Source organism: Cicer arietinum, chromosome 3 (assembly GCF_000331145.2).
Source record: "Cicer arietinum cultivar CDC Frontier isolate Library 1 chromosome 3, Cicar.CDCFrontier_v2.0, whole genome shotgun sequence".
Classification (NCBI taxonomy): Eukaryota; Viridiplantae; Streptophyta; class Magnoliopsida; order Fabales; family Fabaceae; genus Cicer; species Cicer arietinum.
Genome location: NC_021162.2, coordinates 61,546,340 through 61,558,398, shown reverse-complemented (window position 1 = coordinate 61,558,398; position 12,059 = coordinate 61,546,340). Strand labels below are relative to the sequence as shown.

Genomic DNA, 12,059 nt, shown 5'->3' with positions numbered 1-12,059 from the left:
CTAAAGTAGCTTCATTTTGGAGCTTATGGGGAAATTTTGGGTTCCAATCATTAGACCTTTGAATCAAAGATTATGTTTAGTTGTTTACCCTATAGAAACTGTCGTATAAAAGTTTGTGACAGCAATTATATTTTCAAGTATGTAGAATTTTAACCAACCAACACATTATACATAGTTGGGTGAATAAATAGTTAAACAAACATCAATCACATGATTAAAACACATGAATTCGGAAACTTTTAATCTCATGATAACAATTATATTTTTAAGTGTGTTGAATTTTAATTATGAGTAATCATAATTAAAATCAAATATAAGGCATGTAGTTGTAACAATTTCTTCCACTAATCAAATTAATATTCAAATATAACACATTCTAAACCATAGAAACCTTAATCCCTACTTGATACCCAATTCAATTTCTTCTAACAGAAAAATAAAAGTCATACTACCAACCCACCAAACAAGTCTAGCTCATCACCATATATACATCTCTTAATTGATTCTGCCCAGAAGAAGAATGGATTGGCTTATGTTGGACCTCAGTTCCATCTCAAAAAGCTTGTATAGGATTCTCAGGAATTAAAGCTCCTATGCTACAGCCACCTTCCATTTACTTCGAATTAAGTTTCATAAATTTTTCTAATGTGGCAATTACAAGATATGCAGTAAATAGGATGTACTTGTATAAGCTTAGGTGTAGGGTGGGAATAAGTAAGTCAAACCGACAAGGTATTAGACTTAGTCTACGTTAGTTTTCTAAAAAAAAAAAATTATTTAGTTAAAAATATCATACTACAGATTTTATGAAAAGTCTTTTAAATCTATTAAGTCTACCTATTTAAATAATTATAAAAAATCTACTTAGGTGAATAAAAATAAAATAGAGAAAATCAATGAAAACGGAGGCGGTTGCTCCTAGGTTATTTGTTAAAAGCGTCAAAGATGATTTGTCTTCTAACATCTGCCACATATATGTTTGTTGATATATTATTATAGAAAATAATATAACAATAAGATAATGAAAAATGTTTAGATTGGAAGACTCAATTAAAGTCGGACTCATCATACTTTATTCGGATTCTTGTTAGTAATGTGCCTTAAAATGCACAAGGAAAGAGATATATGAAGGTTCTACTAATTTGGTCCAGCAGTTTGTCATCATCAAACATATCATTAATGTTTTTTAGGAGATGCCTATTAAGCTTTGAAATGGAAGACTCAATTTGGTTCTATTAATGTCTTTTAAAAAATTATTTAACAAAAATATTTTCAAAATCAAGTTTGGAAGTTGAAGAATCTAATTGTAAAGTAGGTGGTGTTTGATTCATCTTTTTAGTTTCTTAAAATAATTTTTGTTAAAAAAACAAACTTAGCTTTGATACATTGCTTAATGCACAAGTGAACTGATAAAATTTTATAGAGTTTAAAAACTATTTAAGAATCTTAGTGTTATATTGGTTAAAACTTAAAAATAAATAAAAAATACAAAAAAGAGCTGCTAACCATCCATTGGATAAGGTTTTATAACCAAACCACAATGGTCATAAGTAAAAGGAACTGAAATAGCATTAGCTGGCTGAGTTATTATTTAGTATCTCATGAAACAACCATCTTCACACCCTTCTTTAGTTCTCTGTTTTATGAGATGTCAATCAAATTTGACTGCCACTGTTTGATAGTCATCTCATATACCAACTCAAATACTTATCATGTTGTCAACTAGTTTTTCAAAATATTTTGACTTCACTCAAGATAAATATTAAATGCTTTCCTCCTCCATTTGGCATTGGCTTTTGTTCCAAAACTCAAATCTTGGAAGCACTATGATTGTGTGTTTGACAAAAAGATTAAGGCAAATTGAAATTCCAGTAAGATGCAAATTGAAGAGAATTCATTAATTACAACAAAGTTAATTTTCCCAAAGAAAAACACCACAGTAAACCCATCATCTTTCATGCAGGAGTGTTATAGAACAGCAACTTGGTGAATACAATCTAGTATACACATCAACAATGATAATACACTATCTATAGCCAAAACCCAAGTCTAGCTCATGACCATACATCCCCTGGTTTTGCCCTGAAGTATGAATTGGCTTTGAGTTTGACCTAAGCTCCATCTCGAAAAGCCTCTGAAGTGCTTCTGGATGACTCCTTCCACCAGCAACCCCGGGAGCTGATAAAATAACCAAAATGTACATCAGGAATTGAACATGTAGAGATTAAAAGAGACGATGAATATTTAGTCATATGTTCCTCGACCAGTTGTAAAACAATAGTGTTTGTGAAAATATGGAGCAGTGGGAATTGACGAACTCATAATCCAAGCCACCTTCAACTAGAAGAGTAAAAGATTATAACTCAAACAAAATGCTAAATCTATAAATCTAAGATCCATCAAACCCCATAAACATAACATACAACCACTAAATTCCTGTTATGAAAAAAAAATACATCCACTAAAAAATTAAGAACTTCAGAAGAATCAAGTATCCAAAATTGAATTGCAAGAAAAATGACAATAGCAATTAACCCAAAGACTATAGGATTTGAGATCATGCACAATAACATTTTTCTACGAATAAATTATCGACAGGTAGTAAAACTAATTAAGAGTCAATTGTCATCATTGAAAAACAGCCAGTGATTAATATCAGTCTAAAGCTAGGATAATCATACAAAGACAAGCATAGTAGCAATTCACATCAAATAATATTTTACCTTGCAACTGCATTCCGGGGCCACCTAAACTAGGATGCTGCTGGCCACTAAATGGGAAGCCTTGCATTGGATTTGGTTCCTGCATAATACCAGTCATCGGATTACTGGGATGAGGGGGCATAGCGGCACCCCTTGGGAAACCTCTTAATAAATGAGACGGAGGAAGGTTCCCTTGCATATGCATCTGTTGTAACAGAGGGTGTTGAGCAGGAGGATCAAACCCAGTTACCCCACCACTTGGTTGATGGAAAGGAGGACGAAGCATATTTCCCGGAAATTGCCGGTTGACCGGAGAGTCGTGATGAACCATGCCATCAGGAGTCGCAAGCTTCATATAAGAACTAATATGAGGAGGATGTGAATCCAATTGATTGAACATTGGACCAATGTGATTCAACTGAGGGGGTTGGAGCTGTGGAGGTCGTTGGACATTAAGATTTTGATATGGAATACCAGGTTCCCTTATATCATATTGACCACGAGGATATGCTTGACCTTCTTGACTTCTCATCATCAGTCGCTCATCTCTAAATGCAGGATTCAGAGCTGCCAGTTTTCTAGTAATATTGGCAGGTGTGTCTTGAGACAAATCTGTTTTAGCTGAATTTCCAACAGATAAAAAGGTTTGCAGAGGATCACCGAGAGTAATCAAGCTATCTTCTTCAGGGAGGCGAATATCATGAGACCTATTGAAACCCCTAGCCTTGGAAATATCACTTTGAAGTAGCGATGAATTAACATCTCCCTGAGAATCACCATAACCTAACCACTGCTCGTCAAATCTGTTTGATTTGGGTTGATGAGTTTTTTCTGATGGAAAGACACTGCTTCCATGCCTGTTCATTGTAAGCTCCCCAGTAGGAGGATGAACATTGTCTGAGTTAGGGAAAGGAAACAGAAGAGACTCTGAAACATCAGCCCCTGCAGATCCAATTGAACTTCTTTGAACAGAAAGGGGTGCTCCAACTGATTGCAACTCCTTCATAAAAGCTGATCCAAAAAGTGTTTCCAGTGTCAATGTTTTTGATGAATTAGAAGTATCTGCACTTACTTCCTCTGGATTATCAAGAAGGTTGCCAGTATTTACTCCTTTAGTGTTGTGCGCCATGTCAGTAGTATCTAGAACAGATGATAGTTCCATATCTTTATGTGAGGATGCTTTCTGTAACAAAGATAGGAGGTGCTCGGATGCATGATTATCAATTGAAGCGGGCTGCTCAGTCTTTGCACCAAAATTATTGTCCTGCAAGAGCTGCTGAGATGACGAACCATTTTCACTAACTTGTGATAGAATTGACTGTTCAAGATCTTCACATGTAAGAACTGCTGGTAATGTCTCAGGTTTACCACTCTTGTATGATAGGTCGGAGTTAACAATAGTAGTATGTGTTACATTTGTTGTCACATGCTCACTAGCAGGTTCAGGATTTTGGAAAGTAAAATTAGCTGCAACTTGATGGGTTGTCTCTACATTGGAAACCTGCAGCCCACCCTTTTCACCACCAACAATAAGTGAGAGCAAGTCGTTTGGCCTAGGGATCAAGTCATCGACCGAATTCTTTTCTGCGTTAAGGTAAGTGGAAAATGAAGATAATAAGTTAACATAAAGTTATGAAGTATAACTTGTAATCTATAAAGCACCAACTCAGACACGCACACCAGATACAAACTAATAAAAATTTGAGAAAATGAATTAACGAAGGTAGTTGGTATATTAACAGACATACCTTCTTCAGCAAACCAATGAGGAAGCTTCGAAGATTGGTAGGCATGTGGACTCCATGTCTCATCTGCTTTGTGATCAGGCTGCTACAAGAGCAAAATCATAAATAGTCAAATTCATAGTAATATACAGCAAAAGCAGAAAACAAAACACTCGTCCAAATCACAATACAGCTAGCCAAATAGGTAAAATGTCCATTTTCAGAAATATGTCTGGCAAACTGCAGTTAACACTTTCTGGGCATCACAAGTATAGGGAATTCCAATAAGTTTTGCAATCACCTCAACAATACTAGTTGATTTCCCACTGGTTAGCGTTGAAGCATTACCAAAAAGCTTGTATAAGATAGAATCTGATTTCTCAGGATTGAAGGCTACTACAGCCTCCTTTCCTTTTACTTCAGCATTAAGTTGAATAAATTTACTGTCATCTGGTGCTTCCAAGGCTTCTGAAAGAGCAGATCTCTTTCTTAGTCGATCACTGATTCCAATTTTAGTGTTGGGGGTATCCACAGAAGACGATAAATTTAAAATATTTTCTTTCTCATTGTTGATTGAAACATTTATATCTGCACTTTGAAGATTCTGTTCAATGTTATCCGCTTTCTTGGTTGATAGTTTTCCTTCTTTATTTTCAGGATTTATACTGAATACACGGCTACCTCTGGTTTCTCCAGGCTCAGGCTGCCCCACCTGTATATACCAGATAAATGAAACACGCATAAAAGAGCTATGAATAATGGGATATAGCGATCAAAATATGACAAAACACAAGCCATTGAAGTAACACAGCAAGCAAGGAAAAAAAACTAGAGTTCATCTGGTGTCCACATGCTAAGATGAATAATTTCATGACTCAAAAGTTTAACCAATTAAAAATCTAGGAAGATATTAGAATTTTCATTTAATTTTAAACTGAGTCCTCAATTTCAAGGCACCAAAATCCTACAATATAATCCACATTGATTTGGCATCCAATAAGTAAAGAAATGACAAAATCCTAATCCAACTAAGGTTAAGACCTTGAATAAAAAACTTCTACCATACAAAATTTAAATGTTGAGATTTAATATTGAAACTTGAATACTAGAGGGTAATTTTAAATGGTAACAATCAGTCAGATTACAGTTCACTACCTTACTCCATTTCATTCTTAATGATAGGTTACTATATAAAAACCTCAAAATCCCCTAAAGACTTTTTCCCCTATTATAGACATGAACCCAACGATCGAAACAGAACAACAGCACAATCAAAAAATGCTATTATGTCAGACTATAACTCGATTGTTGTCATCAAACTCTCAGCATTGAGAAATGTAGTGTGTTGTTAAATCAAGCCACCCTTTCTTTAAAACTCTTGAACTTTATACAATTAAGATTACTCTTCAAACACTGAGAGCATTACTCTATAACCACACTCTAAAAACACACTTTGGAATGACAAAGACCTTCAGAAATTTTAAAATTCCCATGCTCACAGAGAAGTCATTGTGAACTGAACTACAAAAGTTCATCATTGATTACCATCGCCAAAACATCACATAATGAGAACTCAGTTCTCCAATATCAAACAATGGCCTTCTACCATATAATTCTGAACAGTAGTATCTAAAATTCCCTCTTCAGAGACATAACATTTATAAAAGACAATATCAACAATTACAACTTAGAAAGTAAAACCAAATTGTATACCAAATTTAAGACTTCAGACAATGGATCTTTGAGCTGAACATTTGAAAAATTACAGCATTTAGAGTAACTAAGCTACAGAAGGCCAGAAATAAGGTGGATAAAAGATATCAACTAGTTACCTCTGCTGCATAAGTGTTAGAGGAAATTTTGGTACCCGTATTCCTTTCCAACACTGTGCTTGCAAAACCAGGGGGTACAAGTGGTCTTGCTGACGCATGTGAAAGGGAAGAAGATTTCTCATCATTGCTTAGAGCTGCTAAAGTCAAAGGAGGCTCCACTGGCTCATTGTTTCGAGCAACTAGCTTTTTTGTATCATCGTCAAGGAGTGAAGAAATGTCAAAATCCACTTTATTCTTGTCTGGGTTCATCTTAAGCTTTTCTGTTTGCTCTTTTCTCATTAATTCGAAAGACGCTGGAAAGAAAGTTGTCATTCATTTTATTAAAATTTATTAGACATGAACTAAGTTAAACAAAACATTAAGGTAAGAAATAATAAGAACAAATACAGCCTACCGCTACCGTTGGTAGGACATGAGGCAAGCCCAACCAGGGTCACTGCAAAATCAGCCCAGGCCCATAAAACCTTGTGGCGTCTTTTTATATTCTAATGGATTTAATGTTGTGTACTGCTTAGTGTGTGAAAGACAATGGGCTTTTATTTTCTATTTTCTATTTTCATGTATTTTATTATCCTTCCCAAAGTAGAGCATACCACAAAGAGGAATGTGAACAGATGTCACCTTTAATGGGAAAGAATACCCTGAGGCCTAAAATGTTTCTGTAAAGTTTTTATATATTTGAAATAAAACAAAACTCGTGAATTAACAGTATCAAAGCATTCTATCTCAGTGGAGTACATTTTTTATGCATTCTTTTGATTTTCTGCTTCACCGTGGCAACAGAAAATTTCAGTGTATTTTAGTGGGATCATATTCATATCGGAGGCTTTCCTATTGCACAAAACATCAAAATCAAGCTTATGCCTTGTAGACAGAAGGTCCTCAGATTCTTTCCTGGATTACAGCCAGGGTGATTTCTCAACTCAAGATTAATAGTTTTGTTTGATGAATATTTGCACTGAGAATTCAGTAGACTGAAATTTTCTCAAGATTACTATTATATAATGTTAGGCTTAAATGCATTTTTAGCCCCTTAAGTTTCTCAATTGTGTGATTTTGGAATTCTTAGTTTTTTAAGGAGCAATTTTAGCCCACCACATTTACCCCCTTTCTGATTTCCTAGCCCCCCAACTCATATGTGGTTGGATTTACTAGAAGTCCATGATAATAGGATACACTTTTCATACCCAATCATTTATCCCCTTTCATCTCTTCCCTTCCCTCCCATCTCCCAACACCTAATTATGCTTTTAATTTCTTCTTCTGAGTTATGAACCAAATCATCAACAAGAAAACACAAAAGAAATATATATATATATATATATATATTCATCTCCCTCAGCCGCCTCCACCCATGCAATCTCTTTCCCACCTACAACACGTACACCATCAAACCCCCAGAATGGGTCTAATGAATAACACAAATTACACAATCAAACAAATCCATGATATTGAACCCAAACAAATCCCAACCAACACACTTCTTACAACCATTCAACCATATAATTATTTTCAATTCTTCCATTTTCTAGTTGGGCCATGCAATGCTTATGTTTCCCAGCGATTGACTCTGAAGCATCACAATTTGGGGGATTTTAATTTTCATGAAACATGTTTATTCTCATAAAAATCATGAACACCATTCAGAGCAACAGTAACCAACCAATTTCATCATCCTTACTAAAAAAAAAAAAAGTTTCACTGTAGCCTCAACAGAGGCACAAACCCTTCTCCAAAAAATAGAAAACACAACAAGATAGCCAGGGATGAGGGAAAATAGATCTTCGTCGCTGTTTCTTTCAGTCGTGAATGTGGCCTCCAGATCTGGAACAATCTCTCCTATTTCTCCCTCATTAGCCTGCAACTTTGTGTTGAGAGAAGATTATAGTTCTTTGCAACAAAAAAATGGCGATCTACATGTTCAGAGCACGTGTGGTTAAATTTCAATGGATAAAAGCGTTTCAGATTGGAGAAAAAGGGAAAGCGTTTGAGAGCTGATGATGGAGATTTGGTGAGTAGAGGGGAAAGAGGAATGGTAATAGTGTTGGGGTTTGGGTTGAAATGTTACTGGATTCATGGAGATGGGTATGTGTTTTGATGAAATTCTGGATTAGTGTACGTATCTTTCTGAGTATTTGAATGGATTTCTGGGTTTGTGGGGATGAAAAGGTAAGAGATGAAAGGGGATAAATGATTAGGTGTGAAAGGTGTATTCTATTATCATGGACTTCAAATAAATCCAACCACATATAAGTGAGGGGTTAGGAAATCAGAAATGGGGTAAATGTGGGGGCCAAAATTGATCCCAAAAAAATTAGGGGGTCCAAAATCGCACAAGTGAGAAACTTAAGGGGTTAAAAGTGCATTTAAGCCTAAATGTAAAATCTATGTAGGCTCAACTAATTATGACCAGATCTGACACATTCTGACCTGGTCAGACCAGCTATTTGAAGTTGATGGACAAATTCACAAATCATAAGATTGGTTCACAACTCAGTGCACCAAAAAAGTATAATAAATGAATATATGTGTATCCGTGTCATGGGTTTTTGCCATTAGCAGTGTCGACGTGTTTGTGTCATGTCAGGCATCTGTGTTGGAGTATGAGCTTTGTAGGTCATATCGTATCATCTTTTCAAGTGATTGGTTAAGGGTAATTAATTGGAGTTGGCTGCCCAGACATTCTGGCACTCAGCCATAGGCTTGTGTATTTTTCCAGCCCTACACTCATTTTCTGGAAAAATAAGAAACAAACCCAGTATCCAAGTCTTCCTCTCTAAATATTGTGTTATGTCTGCTGCTTGTTCTGAGATTATTTAACTTCACAGTTTATTAGCTAAGATTGGATTAACTTATTCAATCCCACGCCGCTCAATGCAAATAATAATAAGGCTATTCAAATCGCCGTTCTATTCACGATGCTTTTTTCATTCATGCTATCTCTCTTCCATACATCAAACCTTCAACTTGTCAATGTCTTAAACAAAGACATACCTCTAGGCCTCGCAGTCAGTTTCTCATAGGCAAATTGATTCTTCTTGATCAAACCAATCAATTTGAAGGGGGAATATTAGTGGGCCGTGCAGCAACCCTAAATAGGGCTACAGCAAAATTATCTCAGGCCCCTTCAAACTTTGTGGTGGTTTTCTAACAGGATTTACGTGGTATGCAGTACAGAAGACAATTTGCAGTGCGGCATGCATTTCTACATAATTAGCCTTCTTAAATGTGTGCAGCTTAGGAAATTAGAGCAAATCTCATCCATAAATGGGAATGATTCCCCTAAATTTTGTATGTATGGTTTCTATATATTTCAAATAATTAGATACATAGACATCATTCAAACAAATCGACAATATCTTTTAGATAAGAATGTGTACCTCTTCTCTTTCTTTCCTCTTCTGCCCTGTCCTCATTTGTACACTCCAAAGAACCAAACGTTTCATCATTGAAAGAATCGTGAGTTTCTCTACGTGAGTGAGGTGCCTAGCAAGTATCAAAAGCCACAAATTGTGATGGATTAGAAGTTAATAAAATCCGTGTGATGTCAATACTGTCCATAGCTTCAACACATCAAATGAAAATCATACATGATTGAGAATTTTTGGAGGTAAGCAATATTACACTTTAGGCAACATACATCTGTCTGAGAAATGAATAACAACTACAAATAAATGAGCTAACCTTATAAGGGCGAGGAGGATGATAAGGCTCGTTAGACCGATTCGACTGGAAATTGTCATTAGCTCGATACTTAGGAGCAGACGACCCAGGTGCATACCCAGGGGGTCTTGGAAAAGAACCACTGCCTAGAAGTCCATCATGCTCAGGACCTTGCAAAGTTCTGCGAGACTGGTTGCCAAATCGTTTTGCGGAATCTGAAAAGTGACAGTGATAATGAAATAGATAAACATAAAACTTAACTTAAGAGAAACTTCTACCCGAATACCCATCAAAAAGACAGACAGACACAGAAGAATTCCATATTTATCCAAATACTTGTAATTAGTAACGCCATTTAAAAACTTAAAAAGAAAATGAGTATTTTTATTGATCAAGTGTAAACACCTGAGTCCCATTCAGATTGAGAATCACTGTCTCTGTCAGAACGTCCAGAAGAGCGAGAATCCCATTTTCCAAGGGTTCCCCGTGAAAAGGTATTCATATCCCCTCTGGTTGGAGGGGATGAACTATACTCATTGCGCCTGAAACTATGCGATGACAGAGCACCTGTACTTCTCTGTCGATCCAGTGAAGCGTCTTCAAATTCACTGTTTCGTCACACAGAAAAAACAAGGCATAACACATAAGTGAAAGAGCACAAATTGACAATTATATATAAGATGATGAAAAGCAAAAATGCAGCACTCCGGCATTATAGCATACTATACCTTAAAAGTGATCGATCAAACCCACTTGGAAACTCTTTGCATACATCCAAACCACTAAACGATAACAAAAACTCCCTTGTGTATGAAATTTTCAACTTCCTGCACAACCATCAACAGATAGGTATATCATAACATGCATCACATTTTAATGTATATATAAGCATAAACATTATTATAAAAATTTAAAAAAAAACAATAAGCTAATCAACGAAGATAGAAGGTTACTTTTGCAATTCAATCTGAGCTGTCTGATCCAACATGCTCTGATCTTCGTTTGCTAAGCTCATTTTGCTCCCTCTACACAATACTTATGCTAAACAAAGTAGATAACCAATTGTCAAATATTTCCAATCGATGAACAATGCAGAGTTTTACTACAACCCACAGAGATCACTAGTCATCATCAATTATCAATTACAGAATTCATAGCATATGTTCATACTCTTGTTGATAATTATATTTGACCAAATATTTCTGATCCCAAATACTTATTCATCATCCATTTCTAAAAACCCTAATATGAAAATCTCCAAAGATCAAAACCTAAAACCTAAAACCAATATAAACAAACAGAAGTAATCTCACTCACTGATCCAGCTCAATCAACAACAAGACCCACCATCCAAAACCCTCCCAAGCTTCCACCTTTTAGAAAATCGAGCGATATCCACCACCCTAAAAAGTTGAAAAATCCACTCTCTCCTTCAATGAAATTCCCGAAAGAAACGTAAAGATTGATATATACACATCATCGCCCCTTTGAGCAAAAATCAGAAAACAGATTCACGGGAGATAGAGATTCAATTCAAAACAAAATATAACTTGCGGAATACCCGAGAAATTTAGTTCCGATGAAAAACTAAGGGACAATAATTATTGAGGGTTTGCGCCATAGAAAAATTTAAAAGTAATGGAAAGGGAAAAGAAAACTAGGGTTTTGAAATTGTAAATATGAAATATGCGGATCGAATGTTAGAGAGAAAATCTATGAACGGAATAGCGTGAATTCGATTGGGGTGATTTTGAAGTGATGGATCGCGATTAAGGAAGAGGGAGGGAGTGAGCGAGAAGAGATTTGAAGAGAGAAATAGGAGAGAGATTGTTGAGTTTTTTTTTTTTACGGTAAGATATTGTTGCTATTATGGAGTTTTTATTATCAACTTTTTTTTTTTTTTTGAAAGAATGTTTTTATTATCTACATGTATCTATTGCAACTAATCAAGCAATCTATGGTTTTAATTAGATCAATTAGTATTTGGTAATAATAATTATAATTTGTCTAAAATCTATTGTAACCTGTATATGTAACCTGTATATATCGTAACAACGTTTGTTAATTCGGTACTTTGCAATTTTTTAGTTGTTGAGAAATGTCCTAGATTTTGGTTTTATCTCTTTTTTTACAAAATT

General features: G+C 35.4%; 1 protein-coding gene across 4 annotated transcripts; it reads right to left on the bottom strand.

Moving 5' to 3' along the window:
- Window positions 1-1,850: 1,850 nt before the first annotated feature.
- LOC101492836 (uncharacterized) lies at window positions 1,851-11,788 on the bottom strand. Of its 4 annotated transcripts, none has more exons than XM_073366701.1 (11): window positions 11,235-11,788; window positions 10,875-10,962; window positions 10,650-10,748; window positions 10,327-10,529; window positions 9,943-10,136; window positions 9,639-9,744; window positions 6,259-6,551; window positions 4,728-5,138; window positions 4,451-4,532; window positions 2,724-4,286; window positions 1,851-2,178 (listed from the first exon to the last, which is right to left on the bottom strand). In XM_073366701.1, exons 2-11 carry the CDS (start codon window positions 10,934-10,936, stop codon window positions 2,027-2,029), a joined length of 3,165 nt encoding a protein of 1,054 aa, XP_073222802.1. In that variant the 5' UTR covers window positions 10,937-10,962; window positions 11,235-11,788; the 3' UTR covers window positions 1,851-2,026. The 4 variants fall into 4 exon arrangements, with proteins under 4 accessions (XP_073222802.1, XP_004492789.1, XP_004492788.1 ...); XM_004492732.4 differs by having other exon boundaries at window positions 11,239-11,788; XM_004492731.4 differs by having other exon boundaries at window positions 10,875-11,788.
- Window positions 11,789-12,059: the final 271 nt, after the last annotated feature.

What these genes read in the sequence shown, in the direction of transcription:
- LOC101492836 (XM_004492731.4), bottom strand. Translation starts at nt 10,936, where the DNA reads ATGAGCTTAGCAAACGAAGATCAGAGCATGTTGGATCAGACAGCTCAG. An exon ending in AGAGGAAAGAAAGAGAAGAG is followed by an intron (nt 6,552 to 9,638) that starts GTACACATTCTT and finishes CTTTCTTTCCAG; the next exon opens with CGTCTTTCGAATTAATGAGA. An exon ending in CTAACACTTATGCAGCAGAG is followed by an intron (nt 5,139 to 6,258) that starts GTAACTAGTTGA and finishes TGGTATATACAG; the next exon opens with GTGGGGCAGCCTGAGCCTGG.